The 21,594-nt window shown below is 39.6% G+C and overlaps 1 protein-coding gene across 3 annotated transcripts in view; it reads right to left on the bottom strand.

Annotated features, from left to right (window-relative positions):
* Positions 1–16,758: 16,758 nt before the first annotated feature.
* Positions 16,759–21,594, bottom strand: part of ACYP2 (acylphosphatase 2) — a 74,800-nt gene continuing 69,964 nt past the window's right edge. For all 3 annotated transcript variants that reach the window (XM_083363047.1, XM_083363045.1, XM_083363046.1), the window contains one exon: positions 16,759–17,577. In XM_083363047.1, coding sequence (XP_083219173.1) covers positions 17,463–17,577 — 115 coding nt within the window. In that variant the 3' untranslated portion in view covers positions 16,759–17,462. The remainder of the gene's footprint in view (positions 17,578–21,594) is intronic.

The raw sequence follows: 21,594 nt of genomic DNA, 5'->3' as shown, positions 1-21,594 counted from the left end.
CCGCCCCCATATTTCATATTCCCAAGCTTTTACTCTCTCTGTATCTCCTTCCCTCCCTTTCCTATCAACTACAGCCTCTTACCTCCAGCCTTATTAATGACTTCCTGGGAACATTCCAGACATAACCATCCCCCTACTATTCTTAGACTCATGATCTTATCAACAGCCTCTGACACAGTAGGGCAACTCAGCATCTTCATCAGCTAGGCATATATAGGGTTTGGCCTGACTCTCTTCCTCTAATTGCTTTTATCGCTTCCCAACCAATTCTCCTCAAACACTCTCCCCAACTTTCTTAAGATAAGGTCTGGCATCCATCTCCAGTCCTGATTATCTGAAAGCTCAGATGATCCCTCCCACCTTGCAATGGCTGTTAGTGAGTCCCCCTTTCCTGGCAGCTTCCAGACGTGGTAGACTAGAAATCTGACCAATCCCCCAGCATGACCATGCTGGCTAGGGGCAATAGGTCTTGTAGTCCAGCACCTGCAAAGCACTATGTTAGAAAGTCTACTTTTGATTTATGTATTTTCCATAACACAGGGAAGGCCAATCACAAGGCAATTTGGGGCACTTTCAAAGGAAGAAGCTGAAATGATTTTATGATGAAATTTAGTTATTTTTCCCCCATGACTGTGCCTGCAAAAGCCACTTCACCTGTCTGATTTCTGCCTCACTTGGTTTCCTTTTACCACCAATAAATGCTGCTGTGTTTGGTTTGTTTGATAAAGCAATAAATTGTATTCTGCTGCTTCTCCGCAAACCCAATAAACCTTGGAGAAGTATAGGTTCCCACAAACTAGGATAAAGATCCTGATTTTTCAGAGCACTGTATTTTGAGGCAGAGATACCAGACAACCCACTCACTAATGGTGGTACTTCTGGAAGACCCAAATCAGAACACTTACTATTGGGACAGCGGTGCTCTTTTCCTAAACCTGGTCTCTATCATCCGATTCATGAGGATGGCCCAACAGGGTGGGGGAGAGAGAGATAAGTGGGAGGAAGGGATCCAATATACAGTTCCCTGCAGAATGGCAGGGCCTGTAGTTTCAAATTGTAGCCCCAAGCTTTCACGTTAAGTGGTTGCTTAGTGACCAAGCCCCAATGGGAGGCAGAGAAAGAATGTAAAGGGCGGAGTCTAAGCAACAGACAACCTACCTTGGCCAAGTTTGAATAGTGCCACATGGTTGAAGGAGGAAAGGAATACACAGCTGCTTTGAGTGCACACGCCTCTATTCAACATTAAACTTTAATAGACTAATTTCTGAACAGCTCAACACAGAACTGCAGTGTAACAGGCAGCACAGTGGCACGTATTGTTAGTAGTGGGAGTAAAATAATATTCACTGTGGTTTTCCTGTAATACATCTTTACATTTTTTTCCATAAATGCTTGTTTTATTTTATGTAGGTTAGGTTTTGGATTTTACGACAATATTTGGTTTGAATTGTTTTCAACAGTTTATCAAGAGATGGGATGGGATACAAATCTTATCTGCAAACACATTTGCCTTAGTTTACTGATTTATAAAATCATAAGAGTTGGAAAGGACACTAGTCCAATTCTAGCCCAACCCCATACTCAGTGAGGAATTAGTCCTTGCTTTTTGAATTCCATACTGTTTATGTTGGCCTAAAAACATCCAAGGTTTTAAATACCACAACTGGAATCCCTGCTATGAGGTCCTGTGAAACTCTGAGCTTCTGAATGACTATCACTAAGTGTTGTATTTTATGATTTATGATGATTGTATTTTATGTATTTTATTATTATGATCATGATTTATCAATTGTTGCTTGTATGTATACTGAGAGCTTATGCACTGGAGACAAATTCTTTGTGTGTTCAATCACACTTGGCCAACAAAGAATTCTATTTCTATTTCTATTTCCTGGCCTCTCATTTTTTTCTGATTTCTTGAAGCCAATGGTTGGCTGCATTTTCTGTTCTGAATTTTTGCTACCTTCCCCTTTTGTTGTAGCTTAACACTGTTCTGATGAGACTGGTCAGGTGCTTGTCTGAGGTACCTAAAACATCTGAAAGAAACAATGCATTATAGTATTATACGTAGATGGCATGGAAACAAAGATGAAGTATGAAGAAGACTCAGAAAATCAAACCTTAAATTTTTAGACTAAAACATGCTGAAACTGTTTTTTTTAAAGTATTTATTATGTCTAGTCAGACAGGAATGACTACTTGAAAAAAGAAATGTAGAAAACAAAAAAAGCTTTCAGGTCACTGTAGAAGAAATACGATCTGAGACTTTACCAGAAGAAAAAGGCACATTGTGGTACACAAAACAGGAGAGTGGATCCTGAAAGCAGAGAGAATACAGTATGGCTTTTATCTAAGACAAAACAGACTGTGACTTATTTTTACAAAGAACAAAAAGAAACTTATGCAGGCTGGACCCTTCAAATGTAAAAGTTTGCTGTCTGCTAAAAGGCAATGATCAGAGATGAGACAGAGTAACTAACCTTTGAGGCTCCTGAAATCCTCAACAATTATCATTGCAGGAGCAAGCAATATAGCAAAGTGCCTACCTCAAGCACTGTAACGAGATTTGGGCTCCAAATTTTAAGACAAATTCAGACAAATAAAAATAGCTTCTGAAAAAAGGAACAAGTATGATCAGGGGACAAGAAATTCAGCACTACAAAGGCAGATTGAAGGAACTAGGGCTACTTACCCTTGAGAAGGCTGAGTGGAAGATAATTAGAAGATACAACAGAGAGCCAGGTTTTTTTGTAGTGGTTAAGGAGCAAAATTAGAAAATGAGAGGCCATGAGTTCTAATCCCACCTTAGCCATTAAAACCAGCTTGGGTACCTTGGACTAGTCACTTTCTCTCAGCCTATCTCACCTGACAGGGTTGTTATTGTGAGGAAATAGGAGGAGGAAGATATGTTGGATATGTTCAATGTCTTGAGTTATTTGTACAAATAATAAAGGTGGAATACAAACGAACAAATAAATAGCTAGCACTTTTTGAATATTAGATAGTTGTTACATAGCATTTGTTAAGATCTGTTTTCTATTGTTCTAAATTGCAGGACATCCAGTACTATATTTAAACTACAGAACAGTAGCATAGCAGATTCTGCATGAACATTACAATTTTTTCCATCAATAAAATAAGTTCAATGAAGGAACCAGATATTTAAAGGAGCATGAGCTCTCCCTTATTGGATATATTCAAGCAGATTGAATAGTCATTTGTCGGAGATACTTTACCTTGGAGTTGTGCATTGAGCAAGCAGTTGGACATGAGAGACTAAATACCCTTTCCAACTCTATGATCTGAAACAATTTTTTCCTTCAGAATTTGTTTTTAATTCCCTAGAAGTGGCTCCTAACCTTTTTGGCACCAAGGATGAGTTTTGTGGAAGACAATTTTTCCACAGATGGGGTGGTGGTGGTTAGGGTTAGAGTTGCTTGTTCAGCTGCCGCACACCTCCAACTGTGTGGCCTAGTTCCTAACAAGCCACAGACTAGTATCAATTTATGTCTTGGGGATTGGGGATCCCTGTCCTGAAACATAGTTGCTAATTTTTTCTTGCCTAGGTAATCTCTCCCACTCTCTCTCTCTCTTTTGCATGCCTGGTTGCAGGGATCCCTTTTAGTATTATGCTGTTAGGGAACATATTTATCATATACCAAATGGACTGTGTACACAGAAATCTAGGAAATCCTCAATGCTTAATGGAAATATTGAAGTAATTATATTTATTTGTCACAGCCCCAGCTATAAGTTTCATTGTAGTTAGAAGAATGATTAAAATAAATATGAATACATATTCTCTCTGAGCTACCTTAAAATGAATTTGATTCCTCCTTTAGATATTAGAAGACTATTGAAGCAAGGCAAAGATTGCTGAGTACTTGGCTGAGCTATAAAATGGTCAGTGACATCAGACTTAAAAGAAAGCCTCATAAATCTTCGCCAGACTTGAATAAAAAGAAATCTCAGTATCTTGGTTCACTTTGTTTAAACTTGATTATTTCCACATATACTGTGATCTAAGCATAATTATGATTTATTTTATATTATGGAGCAATAGAAAACTCATTTTCCAAAGTTCAAACAATGTGCAACAATATTGCACCATTCATGCAAATATAGGGCAGTTCTAAACATGGTCAATTGTTGCTCATTGTTGCAACTTGACTGTTGTAATGCTTTCTACATGGGGTGAGGTTAGAAAGAATGTGTATGTTGTATCAGGAAAGCATAACTGAAGTGCCAGGTTTTTCTATGGGCTTTTTTTTGGGCATTGGGTTTATTGTTTTTATTATGCATATGTGGTCTTGTTTTGATTGTAAGCCACCCATAGTTTGGTTTAAGATAAGCGCTGTACACATGTTTTAAATAGATAAATGGGGCCACATTTGAGGGCTGCCCAGAAAATAAGACGGTGAGGCTACTAATAGGTAAACTGTTATTGAGAATTTTGGACAGTGCTTAAAGATCCATCTTAAGTGTTTTCCCCCCTTCATGGATTACTGCCTTGTCGTGGCGAAGGGGCTTGCGTAATTCAATGAAGCTATGAGCTATGCCGTGCAGGGCCACCCAAGACGGACAGGTCATAACAGAGAGTTCTGACAAAACGTGATCCACTGGAGAAGGAAATGGCAAACCACTCCAGTATCTTTGCCATGAAAACCCTATGGACAGTTCCAAAAGGCAAAACGATATGACGCTGGAAGATGAGCCCCTCAGGTCGGAAGGCGTCCAATATGCTACTGGGGAAGAGCAGAGGGCTAGTACTAGTAGCACCAGAAAGAATGAAGCGACTGGGCCAAAGCCGAAAGGACGCTCAGCTGTGGATGTGTCTGGTGGTGAAAGGAAAGTCCGATGCTGTAAAGATTTTTTCTCCATAGGAACCTGGAATGTAAGATCCATGAATCAAGGAAAGCTGGACGTGGTCAAACAAGAGATGACAGGACTAAACATCGACATCTTAGCTATCAGCGAACTAAAATGGACAGGAATGGGTGAATTTAATTCAGATGACCATCAGGTATACTACTGCGGGCAAGAATCCCTCAGAAGAAATGGAGTAGCCTTCATAGTCAATAAAAGAGTAGGAAAAGCAATACTGGGATACAATCCTCAAAATGACAGAATGATCTCAGTTCGAATCCAAGGCAAACCATTCAATATCACAGTAGTCCAAGTGTATGCCCCAACCACCGGTGCTGAAGAGGATGAAATTAACCGGTTCTACGAAGCCCTACAGCACCTTATAGAACTAACACCAAAAAAATGATGTTCTTATCATCATGGGGGATTGGAATGCTAAAGTAGGAAGCCAAAAGATAACCGGAATAACAGGCAAGTTTGGCCTTGGAGTACAAAATGAAGCAGGGCACAGGTTGATAGAATTTTGTCAAGAGAATACGATGGTCATAGCAAACACTCTTTTCCAACAACCCAAGAGACGGCTTTAAACATGGACATCACCAGATGGTCAACACAGAAATCAGATTGACTATATGCTCTGCAGCCAAAGATGGAGAAGCTCTATACAGTCAGTAAAAACAATGCCAGGAGCTGACTGTGGCTCAGACCATGAGCTTCTTGTTGCAAAGTTTAGGCTTAAATTAAAGAAAGTAGGGAAAAGCGCTAGGCCAGTCAGGTATGAATTAAATCATATCCCTGTTGAATATACAGTAGAGGTGACAAATAGATTTAAGGAATTAGATCTGATAGACAGAGTGCCTAAAGAACTATGGACAGAGGTTCGCAACATTGTATAAGAGGTAGCAACCAAAACCATCCCAAAGAAAAAGAAATGCAAGAAAGCAAAATGGCTGTCTGAGGAAGCTTTGCAAATAGCTGAGGAAAGGAGGGAAGCAAAAGGCAAGGGAGAAAAAGAAAGATATGCCCAATTAAATGCAGAATTCCAAAGAATAGCTAGAAGAGATAAGAATGCCTTCTTAAATGAACAATGCAAAGAAATAGAAGAAAACAATAGAATAGGGAGGACCAGAGATCTTTTCAAGAAAATTGGAGAGATGAAGGGAACGTTTCATGCAAAAATGGGCATGATAAAGGACCAAAATGGCAGGGACCTAACAGAGGCGGAAGAGATTAAGAAGAGGTGGCAAAACCACACAGAAGAACTATACAAGAATGAGCTTAACGTCCCTGATAATCACAATGAGGTGGTCACTGACCTCAAGCCAGACATCCTAGAATGTGAAGTGAAGTGGGCCTTAGAAAAGCTGAGCAACAACAAAGCTAGTGGAGGTGACAGTATTCCAGCTGAGCTATTCAAAATCTTAAAAGACGATGCAGTAAAAGTGCTACACTCAATTTGCCAGCAAATTTGGAAAACTCAACAGTGGCCACAGGATTGGAAAAGATCAGTTTACATTCCAATTCCAAAGAAAGGCAGTGCCAAAGAATGTTCAAACTATCGCACCATTGCACTCATTTCTCATGCTAGTAAAGTTATGCTTAAAATCCTACAAGCTAGACTCCAGCAGTATGTGGATCGAGAACTACCAGAAGTACAGGCAGGATTTCGAAGAGGCAGAAGAACTAGAGATCAAATTGCCAACATACGCTTGATCATGGAGAAAGCTAGAGAGTTCCAGAAAAACATCTACTTCTGCTTCATTGACTATGCTAAAGCCTTTGATTGTGTGGATCATAACAAACTGTGGCAAGTCCTTAAAGAGATGGGCGTACTCTTATTTGTCTCTCGAGAAACCTATATGCGGGCCAAGAAGCAACAGTGAGAACTGGACACGGAACCACTGATTGGTTCAAAATTGGGAAAGGAGTCCGGCAAGGCTGTATACTGTCGCCTTGCCTATTTAACTTATATGCAGAGCACATCATGAGAAAGGCAGGGCTAGATGAATCAAAAGTTGGAATTAAGATTGCCGGAAGAAACATCAACAACCTAAGATATGCAGATGATACCACTCTAATGGCAGAAAGTGAAGAGGAACTAAAGTGCCTCTTGTTGCGAGTGAAGAAGGAGAGTGCAAAACTTGGGTTGAAACTAAACATTAAGAAAACCAAGATCATGGCATCTGGCCCTCTCAATTCCTGGCAAATAGATGGGGAAGAAATGGAGGTAGTGACAGATTTTATTTTCCTGGGCTCCAAGATCACTGCAGATGGGGACTGTAGCCAAGAAATTAAAAGACGTTTGCTCCTTGGGAGGAAAGCCATGGCAAATCTAGACAGCACACTAAAAAGCAGAGATATCACCCTGTCAACAAAAGTGCGTATAGTCAAGGCTATGGTCTTCCCAGTTGCAATGTATGGCAGTGAAAGTTGGACCATAAGAAAGGCTGAGCGCCAAAGAATTGAAGCCTTTGAACTATGGTGCTGGAGAAGACTCCTGCGAGTCCCTTGGACTGCAAGGCGATCAAACCGGTCAGTCCTAGAGGAGATCAACCCTGACTGCTCTTTAGAAGGCCAGATCCTGAAGCTAAAACTCAAATACTTTGGCCACCTAATGAGAAGGAAGGACTCACTGGAGAAGAGCCTAATGCTGGGAAAGATTGAGGGCAATAGAAGAAGGGGACGACAGAGAATGAGGTGGCTGGATGGAGTCACTGAAGCAGTAGGCGTGAGCCTAAATGGACTCCAGAAGATGGTAGAGGACAGGAAGGCCTGGAGGAACGTTGTCCATAGGGTCGTGATGGGTCGGACACGACTTCGCAACTAACAACAACAAAAAGTGTTTTCCAAACTTGGCACTTTTAGGGTGTGGACTTCAGCCCCCCAGAACTCCCCAGCCAGCTAGCAGCAACAATTAAGAGGCCCTCCAGCCAATTGTAGAGCTCTGGCACTGGGTTGGGTTGACTTTCCCTCCCCTGATGTTCAGTTGTAATATATTCTCACACCAGTGCTGCTCCCACCTCCCTGAACAGAGAAAATTTTAATGATGGTAGATGCCTCTTCAGAAAAAAACCCTATATAAGGAGTTTTGCTTTACATTTTTGCTTTGCATCACCTGCCAGCTACTTGGCTTCCATGATACTGACATGGTGGCATGGTACAAGAAAGGGGCCTAAATGCCTATTTGCTTGTGTACCAGCATTCATTTACTCACCATGTGTGACAAGCCATCTGTTAACTCTCAATCCCTGTGCTTTGACTTGTAAACCTTACAACCCTAACTTTGAACCTGGATTGACTGGTGAATCCACTACAAGCTTGATCCTTGGACTTCACCTAACTTTCCTCCTATGTGCCACCTTGATTTGGAACACTTGTAAGCCAAACGCTGAATTTTTTGGAGAATCTCATTTCTATATTGTAAGTGTGTGTGCTTGTAAGCCTCATTTAGTAAAAAAGAACAAAACCACACCTTTGTATATTTGTGTATGGTTGGCCTGGAACAGGATACCTGTCTATTTAAGAGTACCTGCTAGTCTAGAAGTATCAGTCCTTCAGGGTAGATCAGACTGAAAAACCAAAGCTATGAATGCTAATACTACTTTTATTACAGGGTAACAGGCACAGAATCTTGCAAATCTGAACATGCTCTCCTAGGGAGGCTCAAGTCCGAGATATTTTCTCAAATTACATTTCTGTTTTGGACTCAAGTTGCTTTTATCTGACCATTGTCTTGGTTGTGGTGCTTCCTCCTATTCTTCACAATTATTCCTACAGTTCAGTCACATAGAGCAATTAAAACCCATCACAGACCAGGCAACACATTTAATTGTTTTACAATTGTCTCCCCTTGTTTTGTTCCTTATTCTCAGTTGGTAGAGTCTCTTCAAGCAACTCTCATCCAACTCTCTAACACACACAATATCCCAACAAAACTCCTCCTTCATTGCCTACAAAACTGATAACCTTTGCCAAACATCATCTGAAAGATAAGAAATGGCAAGAGGAGGGGGGGGTTTGGGGGGAGGGGAGAATAGGACTAGTGCAGGGGTCAGCAACCTGAAACAGTGAACGAGCCACTCGGAACCGGTTCCCTCACAAAAGGAAAAACTGGGTGCAAAAAATGTGTGCGCATGCGTGTACATGCGCGCATGTGCAGAACAGGGTTTGACTGAAGAGTGGAGCCAAGCGAGATATGCACCTACCCTGCATATTTGAATTGATTGGTTGAACGTTTTTAGTCCCACTTTTTTTTTCGGGACTGCACATGGCAGAGGACTGGGAGCCACAGGAGACGGCTGAAAGAGCCGCATGTGGCTCCGGAGCTGCGGGTTGCAGACCTGTGGACTAGTGAAATCCAACGTAGAAGTCTACCAAAACAATAAAAGCCTCCTGGATTACTTTGAGCTACCACCTAACCAGAATTCCCTATTATATTGTGGGCAAAAGTTGGAGGAGAAATGATACATACACCAACCTGAGCTCCTAGAAGAAAGACAAGTAATAAATATAACAAATAATTAAGTAATTAGGACTTTCAGTACAGTTTGTATATTTTTAAATTATCAACCTCTTTTCACCACCTGCTTCCAAATTGCCTGTGGGATCTTGTTGTGTAACAACGGACAAATGTTCATAAACGTGTATACAGGCAAATAGATAAAAGGAGAGGAAAGCCAATATATTTCTATTTCTCCTGTAACAAAAATCAGTTGTTTGTTTAGGCCCAAATCCAGAGGAGCCTGGGGTTATGAATAGGATGAGGACTCAATTATTGATAAGTTTACAATTAGAAGAAAAGAGCCCTGAGTAGCTAATAATTGTCTGTGATCAGCTATTGGATTAAAAACAACTTTCACTGGCTGACACTCCTTGTGAGTCCTAGATTTACAGCCATAGGCATTGCTCAACACCTCTCACTTGATGTCTAAATAGATCTGTAAATAGTAAAAATAGCCCTGATCAATCCCAGGCACATTTTGAAATGGGATGAGAAAGACAGAAAGGCTGGTGTTTTGGAAGACTTCTAAATATCTTTAGGCCTTTACAAACCTATTTTATGCTTTGTTTTGTCAACAAGATTTGTGACTTAGATAGGATAGATTTAATAGAGAGTTTGTAATCTAATTGTTTTCTTGTTTTCTGATGGATTATCACTTATTATCAAAACATTGTTATTAAAAGGTGTATTTTATGGAAATGTCTGGAAATTGTCACTACACTTTTATTCTTTCTTTTAAAAATAAAACAGAATTACAAGAATGCAGTTTTTGTGGAATAATGGTGAGGAAGTGGTGAGTACTTAACCTATTTTAATTTTATGTAAAAATTTGTCTCTTCCAAGATTATTAAAAATACCACTTTTTTCTACCCTGAATTCTATTTATATATTTATAGCAGTAAATATAACAGCTAAATGTTTGTGTGGGAACAGCAACCCAGGAGTGGTTTTAAATGTTCCGCTGGCCTTCAATTCAGAATCATGGCTTTTTTCACTTTGGAAAATATTACATCTCTGCTACATGTAATTGTCCAAGTTGGTTCCTTAAAACAGCCAAATTTTGTGTAGGGTGAGAAATTGATATCATCAAAGAGAAAGGTTTTTTTTAAAAAAAACTGCATTAGTGAAGCCTTATAAAAGTGAAGTGTGTTTTCTCACATTTCTCCAGGGCAGATACAATATATAAAGTAAATATACTACAACAGGCTATAGTGTCTTGAATTTCATGTGATTTTACGCTTTAAATGCCCAGTCTATATGGTTTCAGAAATAGCCTTGAATAGGAATTCCTGAATTTCTGGAGCTAGTAGCACATAGCCACACTTTTATGATTAGCATAACCCAGAGGTCCTGAACCTTTTGGGCACCAGGGACCAGTTCCATGGAGAGAGGTTTTTCCATGGACCGGAGGGTACGTGGTTTTGTGTGCTGCCTGCATCCCGCAGATGGGGCTTTTCTTGTTTGTGTGGACTGGTTGCTGGCATGCCGCGGCCTGGTACTGGTCCATGGACCAGGGGTTGGGGACCCCTGGCATAAGCAACAAAATAGTGAAATAGTAGAAAGTATAAAAATATGTTCTCTATTTTATGAAAATCTGTGAAAATGGAGAACATATTTCCTGCCCACCTAGCAATTTGAAAGCATGCAAATATGAGTAGATAAATAGGTACCACAAAAGTGTCTTCAGACAATGCTGGCTTCCTCGGCTAAAAAACAGAGATGAGCCCTGCTCTCTAGAGTTGGACACCACCAGACAAGGGAAACCTTTTACCTTTAAATGTTTTACCTTTATATTTACTTTTAGAGAACATATGCTTACTTGTTTGTATAGTCTTCAGCATCCATTTCTTTATTTCAAAATATAAACCATTGGACTTTATTATTGTATGAACCTTGAAAATGGGTTGAGATGTGAGACACCTTCTTACAAAATGAAAAGTAAGGTGTGGGTGGGAGTGAATGGCTGCAGCACAATGCATGCTTTGGAAGTGTGCCCACCAGCTCAGAAAAAATAAATTGGTGAGCTGCAGGGTAAAGAACATCCCAAGAAGCCCAAGGAGATAGTGTGGATCAGCTTTTAGAGTTTTCCTGTGCTGCTGGTTGTGGAACTTTAGTATTTATGTCTATAAACTGTCAAGTGTGGTTGGACAAAGGCTTTGCAAGAGGTGCTTTGCCCTCTGCAGAAGAACCAATGAGGCTTCCTTTTTTTAAACTTTCAAAGTAGTCACATCTTTTATTTTCATGCTCACATCTGGGAAAGCACTATTTCTGAATGCCTTACAAACCCACATTGGCCAAAGCATAGTGGCATAATCAGGGCTTTTCAACCAGTGGTACGGGTACCACCTGTGGTACATTGGCACCTGGCAGGTGGTACGTGACCATCCTAGAGAAGTGGTAGCGGAGGGGAGGGGAGGAATGAGTTGAACTGGTGGCAGCACCACACAAGCCTGAGCGAGAGATGGCTGGAGCTGCAGGGCTGTCAGGGCTCAGTGGAAGCGCCAGGATCAGTGCCAGTCTCCACCTGGAGCTCGGCACTGATCCTGGTGCTTCTGCTAAGCCCAGAAGAAGCACCAATCAGCTGGAATGTTGCAGCATCTCCAGGGTCTTGTGATTTACATTCAGATGCTTGGCAACTGATTCATATTTATGATGGTCACAGTGTCCCAGGGTCATGTGAAGTGACCAAAACCTGCTGCAACCAGCCAGGATGAAATCTATGTGAGAATACATGTTTTTCTCACTATAGAAAGCTGAATAACATGTTAAGATCCAGCCAAGCTATTCTGCTGCAATTGAACAAAATTAGTAGATTGACTAGATTTTAAAAAATTAATGTGATGGGTACTAGATTTAAAAATTCAGAGCACACAAGGGAAAGTACAGAAGTTATGGTTACATGTTTTGAACACTTTTAGAAGATTAAACTAGTTTTTTTTCTATCAGCTGTTTCTGGATATGTGAAAAGATTGCAGATTCTCTAACAAATTGCAGAATTTGCTAGCTAAGAAATTTGCAAATAGTAATACAATAGTTCTGCAAAACACCAGGCTGGCAGAGGTTGAGCTTGGTAGACTTTTGTAGGTTAATTCCATCAATTCCATCAGTTATTATCCATGATCACAGCATGGCTTTCTTCTTTGGAAGCATATGCTTCAGTAATGGGAAGCTGTTGGCTCTACACATGGATTACCCATTGTGGCTGGGCAATGCTGGAGACAGATTTGCTGAAGCCATTGAATCCTGGTGGTATTCTTCAGTTGGGTTATATATTCTAAAGCATCACTAAAGATGTTAGGTTAGGACATCTCTGTCATGTAAAAGCTTTGCCTTTAATGTGCGCTAATGTATTTAGCAGCATTAGATAAATGACTGTTTAATTAAATACAATAGCCAACACAGTAAAGGTTGTTGCATAACCATATAGTACTAATCTGTATTACAAACCAAAGCACTATAATAAGGGGGGAGGGGGGAACAATTGCCCATAATATTCTAGAACGAGACTTAATCTTATTACACTCTTTCCACAATGTCAGTATTGGTACAGCTGAGTGATCTTAAAATTATAGGCAAGAGCTCCATAACAAAGGCATCAGGTATTTTAAAAAGTCAAGATGGTGACTATAGCCATACAACTGAAGCCCTGGCCTGTTTTCCCCCCTTTTTATTATATTGTTATAAATCTTTATACATTATATTGTTTCAATAATTACCCTATACTTATTATTGCATTGATGGCATACAGCATTGCAATTCTGACTAAAGAAAATTGTGCAGTTCTATCTATAAAAGCTTTTTTCCAGTGCAGCTTTATATGACTGACAACAATGTTGAATATTATTTCATACATGAGCAATTCCTCCCTGGCTCCCCTTCACTTGGATGTCACTGTTTTTTCAAGAGAGAAAAGGCTAATTGATTGGGATTTTACAATGAAGGTGTCACTGCTGAGGAACCTTTGCTCAAAAGAAATGTAGGTAAAGGTAAAGGTTCCCCCACACATGCATGCTAATCGTTTCCAACTCTAGGGGCCGGTGCTCATCTCAGTTTCAAAGTCGAAGAGCCAGCGTTTGTCCGAGGACTTCTCTGTGGTCATGTGGCCGGCATGACTAGACGCCAAAGGCGCATGGAACGCTGTTACCTTCCCACCATAGTGGTCCCTATTTTTCTACTTGCATTTTTTTATGTGCTTTCGAACTGCTAGGTTGGCAGAAGCTGGGACGAGTAACAGGCGCTCACTGTTACGCGGCACTTGGGATTCGACCTGCCAAACTGCCGACCTTTTGATCAACAAGCTCAGCGTCCTAACCCACTGAGCCACCGCATCCCTTATCAAAAGAAATGTAGCTGGGGTCTAATTTTATACTTTTTAGCAGTAGCTAAAATTTGTGATGACAAATGTTATATTTCTAGGTCTAACTGCATAATTGGCTACTTCTGTTTTCATTTTTAAAAATGTTTTCCTTCAACGTATCACTATATTGAAAGTTTAATAATTTGAAAAAAATATTAAAAGCAAAATTAAAACATTTTAAATCCACAGACATTTATTTCTGCTTATAATAAAAGGTATGTTGGGTATGTTTGCCAGCTTGAGCTATTTCTAAAATAATAAAGGTGAGATACAAATAAATAATAAATTCCAGCATGTGGATAAAGTTTTTATGTGTTTGTTCGTTTTATCATTGATATTCTATTTAAGATTTTAACCTGGCATCAAAACAACCTTTTCAACCATATAACAGATGCATCTAAAATTGCCAGCCTGGTTGGTGGAGTCAGTCCATTGCCTGAAGCAACCACTGTGAAGTTGCTTTCAGTAATGGAGATCAATCATGTAGAGAGGCTGGGCAGAAATGAATCAGCAGCTGATACCTGGCAGGCCTTATTGCTAAACACTGGTTTCCTTTCTCTCCCTGTCCCCATTCCCTATAAATCTAGCATGCTGGCAGTTGGTCCTTATAAATTACAAGTGATCATTTTTCTCTATCATGTTTAACACTGTTTCTCAACATTGGTAAGTTTTAGGATTTCAAGTCCTAAAAATCCCCAGCTGGCATGGGAGTTGATGTCCATAAATATTAAAGTTGTTAAGGTCAAGAAACACTGGTGTATTATAAGACATATTTAAATTATAGAATTATTGGGCAAAATTGTTTTGGGATGTGTTCCACTTACTTACAGTTTACAATAAGAGAGACACAAAGAGTTGTGTGTGTGTGTGTGTGTGTGTGTGTGTGTGTGTGTGTATTGTTAAAAATATAGAGACAAAAGGGAGATTTTTAAAAAAAGTGAAAAGAAGGATAAGACGTAGCCTCTTTCTGCAGAGATTACAAGGAACCAATGCAAAATAATTCTTCTTTGACACTACTGAATAATGCTGAGAGGTCCAACAAAAACAAAAGGGAATTCTCCTTAGTTAATCCCTGGTATAAATCATCCATCAATGCTACTCAGGGTCGTTTATGTCTCTTCATCCAATCTCAAATTAACATTGAAAGGATCCAATTAATCTTCATTATCAAATAAAGCTTGGGGCTTACTTGTTATTAATGATTCTGAAATACTGTTTGGAAAAATACTGTTATTGAATACTGTATTCAATAGACCTTTGGAAGCTTAAGATCGAATTAAACATCCCTGAAGAAAGTACCTATCTCCTATACAGTCTAGTTTTTTTTGTGGCAGATTTTCATCACAATTCACAAGGGTCCAACAAACAAGCAGTTCACCTTACTCCTCCAAGAGATTTATCCTATATTCAGTTAAACAAGAATGAACTCATTCATAAAAACTGAGTAAGTGTCCAACTCATTTACCACTCCAATGAATACACTCTTAATGAATATGAGCTGTTTCATCGGTAAAATGTTTTGGCATATGCCCTGGTCTGCTAGATCTAGGGCATTGACAGTTTTAATCCATTTCTGCATGGATGTTCTGAATGGATCCATTTCTATTCTTGATGTTGGTCTTTGCCTCCCTTTTTCCTGAATCATACATTGATTTCCTATATTACTGCCCATTAATTTTCGTGAAATTTAGCTTCCATGAAATTCTAGCTCTTTACATCATTTTAGAAATTTTTATTCCACTGGTCCCAACCATTTCCTGAAAAACGTTTAGCATCAGGACAGCAGCTTTCTGCATATTGCTTCTTCTGGGTATACTGGATGGGTGGATATTAAACAGGGAGATGCTGTACTAGAATTTCTGATTCATCGGTTTTGAAAGTTTGCTTGGATATGGAATGAGTTTAAATATACAAACATGACAAGTGAAAAAATGAGATCCATAAAATAATCTTCCTGTGTATTTTACCTAACATTTGCAACACAAAGATACCTGTGGGATTCTGCACAAATCTTACATTATCTTTTTATCTCCTATAACAAACAAGCAAAACAGAATGAGGGGGAAAAAACTTTTTTTGAGCAGCTCCGTGTGTCTCTTTATTATTGTTCATATTCATTATGGCCCAAGAGAAAATACAGACTGTTTCCCAGCAGAAACATATTCTGGCTAATGAACAAGACCTACACATGATCTTTGCCATTTTGCATTTCAGATTTACGAGGGTTGTTCTTAAGGAGTTTAACAAAGGATGTTTGTAGATGATCACAAAAGCTGTGTGTGTTTGGAATTATAACAACTTACTAAGCTGGTAAGAACTTGAATAAAAGAACCAATTAAAATTAATCTGGTTATGGAAAAAATACCCATCCTCATACACATGGAAGGCCTTTTCAAGTGCCCATTTGAATTAGCAATGAATTCATGCTTTATTAATGAGTCAGATCAATAGTTTCCTCGGAATATCTGCTTAGATTATAAGTATAAATGTCAGTAGTTTTGCATATTTGCAATTTACCAATATCGTTGGCTCAAGTGAAAATAAAGATCCATTGTTATTCTATTCTGCCTTGATATTTGAAGGAGCAAACCTAGAGTCAATGATCATATACAATGCCATGGAAAATGCTCAGTTTTTATCTCCATCTTTTTTCCATTATCACACTGAGAATACCTCACAGAAGCAACTGGGAAATGCTCCTCTCACTTGGATTAAAAATAATTTTCTCAGACTTTATTTTCCTTTCACTGGGCACATTTAAGTATTTCCTAAGCTGGGGGATGTCAGAGGTTGGCATCACAAGCACTTGTCAAAGCTCACACCTCTTCAAGTAGCTGTTTCTTGACTTTCAGATTATCCTGACTACAGTATCTGTTCTTCTAATCTGCTTTGCCTCAATACAACAGTAAGGCAAAGAAAGGAAGCTCAATAATAATAATAAAAAACATTAGTAAGAAGGCCAAAGGCATGGAATTCCCCCCCCACCCACACACATGTAGACGGTGCCAACCTGAAAACAGAAGAAGCAAGGAGTGGAGCAACACAGAGGAAATAGCTCCACCCTGACAAGAGTTAAACTAATTTTATGGCACTCAAAATTTATTTCAGCACAGCTACCTCATGTGCAAAAATACAACCAACAATCTTTTCAAAATTTAATGTGACAGATTTGGTATTTTCCATCTAGGAATAAAGATGACAGATAGCTTCTGATTGGACTACTGTAGGGAGAGGAAAGCTCATTGGCCAGAGAACTAGATAAGGTTTTTAAAAATGTTTTAATTTGTTGTAAAACATTTGGTTTAGAGTGTCCAGAATTAAATATTTAAGGTTTAATAAATTATTTCACTGAATGTAGTCATATACAGTATATTAGTTTTAAGATGTAAATCATTCCACCCTTACATTTGGGGCAGATCCTTAAAGCTGCAGGCATATATACAGTACAGTATAATTATCTGGACTAACCCTGTTGGATACAGAAAGAGTCACTTCCAAATAAACATGCACATGATAGCAAAACAACATGCCTAATAATACCCAAATTGGTATCTGTAAACTATCTGTAAAGGAAAAAAAAGTTTAACCAAGTAATACTTTTTTCTGCCTTAACACACCACATAAACATTTGGCCAGAATGTAAATATGATAATTGTTATATTTTCCTAATTTGCTTTAGGGAGACTTAGAATGTTTGATGCAATGGTGGAAGTAAGATAATTTTATGATTTGCTTTTATTAGTATCTTGTGGTGAATCCAGAGAATTCAAGTTTTGAAATTTCCTTTTCATTAGAAAAATTTGTCCGGTCAATGCGTGAGCTAGGACTTCCAACGCTGGTCAACCAAGCTTTCCTGCAAAGGGAAAAAATAGTAGAGGAATCAGAGTAATACAATATTGTTCTTGCTTCTGCTGTTGTATTTTGGTATTGTATGTTCTTGAAGGTGTGGCAAAGCAAAGAAAGACAGTGTTGCAGAAAGTCAGAGAGGATTTTCTCCATTTTATGGATGTTGAGGACCAAGGTTCTTAAAAACAAAAAAGAATTCACAGGAATCCTATACAGATATTAGGCTATGTTGATATGGCCTAAGTCAGCAAATGAATTCCATAGCAGCATAAGTTATTGGATTTACTTCTTCATAGTACTTCTAAACGAATTTTTATTTTTGCAATTTGCACGATTTAGAATTATATATGAAAGTTTACGTGACCATGTTTTCTCATTCCCCTTCTATATAATACCTTTTAATCTGTAGTGCTAGTGGCTAGTAAACCTGGAAGTGTACATAATCAGATCCCTAGTATCTATTCACTACCATACTCAGGTTCATATGTAAATTACACTTTATTCCTGAACTGGAATATTAATGACCCTAACTTCTAAAATAAGCCCAATATGTTAATGATGAATCATAATTTTAATGAATCTATGGATTTTATTTTAGGGTTAGCAAAGAAACAAAAGAACAGGAACAAAAACAAATTATTGTTATGATCTGAAATAGTTGGAAGGCTCAGCATGTGATATCTTGATCAAAATGTCAGTAATATTTAAAAACATGTTACCCAGGCTATGAACCAGTACTGGTCGGTGGCTCTTTGGCAACCAGGCTAGGCAAGCAGCGGGCGAGCACGCAAATCTTCATTTGTGCATTTGTGGGAGCTACGATTGCGCATGTGAAACCATCCCCTCCCCCCACTCTTGCCGTTGCTGCCTGTCCGGATGAGCCAGAAAGACTGGGGACCACTGCCTTATGGGAAACACAACTGCTGTATCGTAAACCTGCTACAGTGTTGGTTTAACTATCAATAGAAGGGTTTACCTTTTCAAATTATCTAGATTCATCCATACCTTAGATCAGTGTTTTTAAACCCTGGCAATTTTAAGATGTGTGGACTTCAACTCCCAGAATTCTCAGACTGGGGAATTCCAGGAGTTGAAGTCCATGCATCTTAAAGTTCCAAGGTTGAAAAACCTTGCCTTAGATCAGGGGTGTCAAACTGCCAGCCTGCAGGCCAGATGCGTCATGCAGAAGCCCTGCCCACCTCATTGCCGGCAATGGCAAAACCATCCCGATATGTTGTGCAACGTCTTGTGACGTAGTGAGTTTGACATTTGTGCCTTAGATTTTACCCAAGATTTCAATGCTCTCAAGCCTTGCCAGAATTGTTTGCCCATTTTTAGAGAAGCCTCAAGAAGCAGTTTGAAAGGAATCTGTGCTTACCTGCTAAAGTACAATGTAGGTATAGTATAGGTAGTCCTCTACTTACAATCAAAATCGATCTCAAAATTTGTTGTAAAGTGAGTTTTCCCTCATTTTATGACATTTGTTGCCACGGTTGTTAAGGTAATCACTGAAGTTGTTAAGTCAGTAACACAGATGTTATGTGAATCTGGCTTCACATTGATTTTGTTTGTCAAAAGATTGAAAAGGTCAATCAATCAGAATAGAGTTGGAAGAGGCCTTCAAGGTCTTCTAGTCCAACTGCCTGCTCAATCAGGAGACCCTATACCACTTCAGACAAGTGACTGTCCAGTCTCTTCTTAAAAACCTTCAGTGATTAAGCACCCATAACTTCTGATGGCAAGCTATTCCACTGGTTAATTGTCCTCACTGTTAGGAAGTTTCTCCTTAATTCCAGGTTGCTTTTCTCTTTGATTAGTTTGTATCCATTGTTTCTTGTCTTGCCCTCTGGTGCTTTGGAAAATAAGCTGACCCCCTCCTCTTTGTGGCAATCTCTCAACTACTGCTATCATATCCCCCTAGTCCTTCTTTTCTCTAGACTAGACAAACACAACTCCTGCAACCATTCTTCATATGTTTTTGTCTCCAGGCCCTTAATCATCTTACTTGTTCTTCTTTGCATTTTTCCCCCAAACTCTTAACATCTTTTTTGTAATGTGGTGACCAAAACTGGATGCAGTATTCCAGGGGTGGACTTACTAAGGCTTTATAAAGCGGTACTTTATCTCTGTGCATTCCCACAGAGAGGGCCTCCTCAGGGTGCCTCCATTCAGAGAATGTCGGCTGGTGGCCCCCAGGGGGAGGGCCTTCTCTGTGGGCGCTCCGGCTTTATGGAACCAGCTGCCGGTTGAGCTCCGGACGGCACCAGACCTTCGCTCCTTCCGGCGCGGTCTGAAGACCCATTTATTTGAACAAGCTGGCCTGGCCTGATGGGGGATGTCAGGGTTTTTAATGGGTTTTTATATTGCTACTGTTTTCTCTGGGCGATTATTTAATTCTCTTTTAATTTTTGTATTTTCTATTTATATGTGCCCTGTTCACCGCCCTGAGTCCTTCGGGAGAAGGGCGGTATACAAATTTAATAAATGAAATGAAATGAATGAATACCCCTTCATGGATTATTGCCTTGTCGTGGCGAAGGAGCTTGCGTAATTCAATGAAGCTATGAGCTATGTCATGCAGGGCCACCCAAGATGGACAGGTCATAGCAGAGAGTTCTGACAAAATGTGATCCACTGGAGAAGGAAATGGCAACCCACTCCAGTATCTTTGCCATGAAAACCCTATGGACAGTACCAAAAGGCAAAATGATATGATGCTGGAAGATGAGCCCCTCAGGTTGGAAGGTGTCCAATATGCTACTGGGGAAGAGCAGAGGGCTAGTACTAGTAGCACCAGAAAGAATGAAGCAACTGGGCCAAAGCCGAAAGGATGCTCAGCTGTGGATGTATCTGGTGGTGAAAGGAAAGTCCGATGCTGTAAAGATTTTTTCTCCATAGGAACCTAGAATGTAAGATCCATGAATCAAGGCAAGCTGGATGTGGTCAAACAAGAGATGATAAGACTGAACATTGACATCTTAGGAAACAGCAAACTAAAATGGACAGGAATGGGTGAATTTAATTCAGATGACCATCAGGTATACTACTGCGGGCAAGAATCCCTCAGAAGAAATGGAGTACCCTTCATAGTCAATAAAAGAGTAGGAAAAGGAATACTGGGATACAATCCCCAAAATGACAAAATGATCTCAGTTTGAATTCAAGGCAAACCATTCAATATCACAGTAGTCCAGGTCTATGCCCCAACCACCGGTGCTGAAGAGGATGAAATTGACCGGTTCTATGAAGCCCTACAGCACCTTATAGAACACCAAAAAATTATGTCCTTATCATCATGGGGGACTGGAATGCTAAAGTAGGAAGCCAAAAGATAACCGGAATAACAGGCAAGTTTGGCCTTGGAGTACAAAATGAAGCAGGGCACAGGCTGATAGAATTTTGTCAAGAGAATACGATGGTCATAGCAGAAAAGCACTAGGCCACTCAGGTATGAATTAAATCATACCCCTGTTGAATATATAGTAGAGGTGACAAATAGATTTAATGAATTTGATCTGATAGACAGAGTACCTGAAGAACTATGAACAGAGGTTCGCAACATTGTACAAGAGGTAGCAACTAAAACCATCCCAAAGAAAAAGAAATGCAAGAAAGCAAAATGGCTGTCTGAGGAAGCTTTGCAAATAGCTGAGGAAAGGAGGGAAGCGAAAGGCAAGGGAGAAAAAGAAAGATACGCCCAGTTGAATGCAGAATTCCAGAGAATAGCTAGAAGAGATAAGAATGCCTTCTTAAATGAACAGTGCAAAGAAATAGAAGAAAATAATAGAATAGGGAGGACCAGAGATCTTTTCAAGAAAATTGGAGAGATGAAGGGAACGTTTCATGCAAAAATGGGCATGATAAAGGACCAAAATGGCAGGGACCTAACAGAGGCAGAAGAAGAGGTGGCAAAATTACACAGAAGAACTATACAAGAATGTGCTTAACATCCCTGATAACTACGATGAGGTGGTCACTGACCTTGAGCCAGACATCCTAGAATGTGAAGTGAAGTGGGCCTTAG

Source organism: Vipera ursinii, assembly GCF_947247035.1.
Source record: "Vipera ursinii genome assembly, chromosome: 1".
Taxonomy (NCBI): domain Eukaryota; kingdom Metazoa; phylum Chordata; class Lepidosauria; order Squamata; family Viperidae; genus Vipera; species Vipera ursinii.
This window is presented reverse-complemented; position numbering and strand designations above follow the sequence as displayed.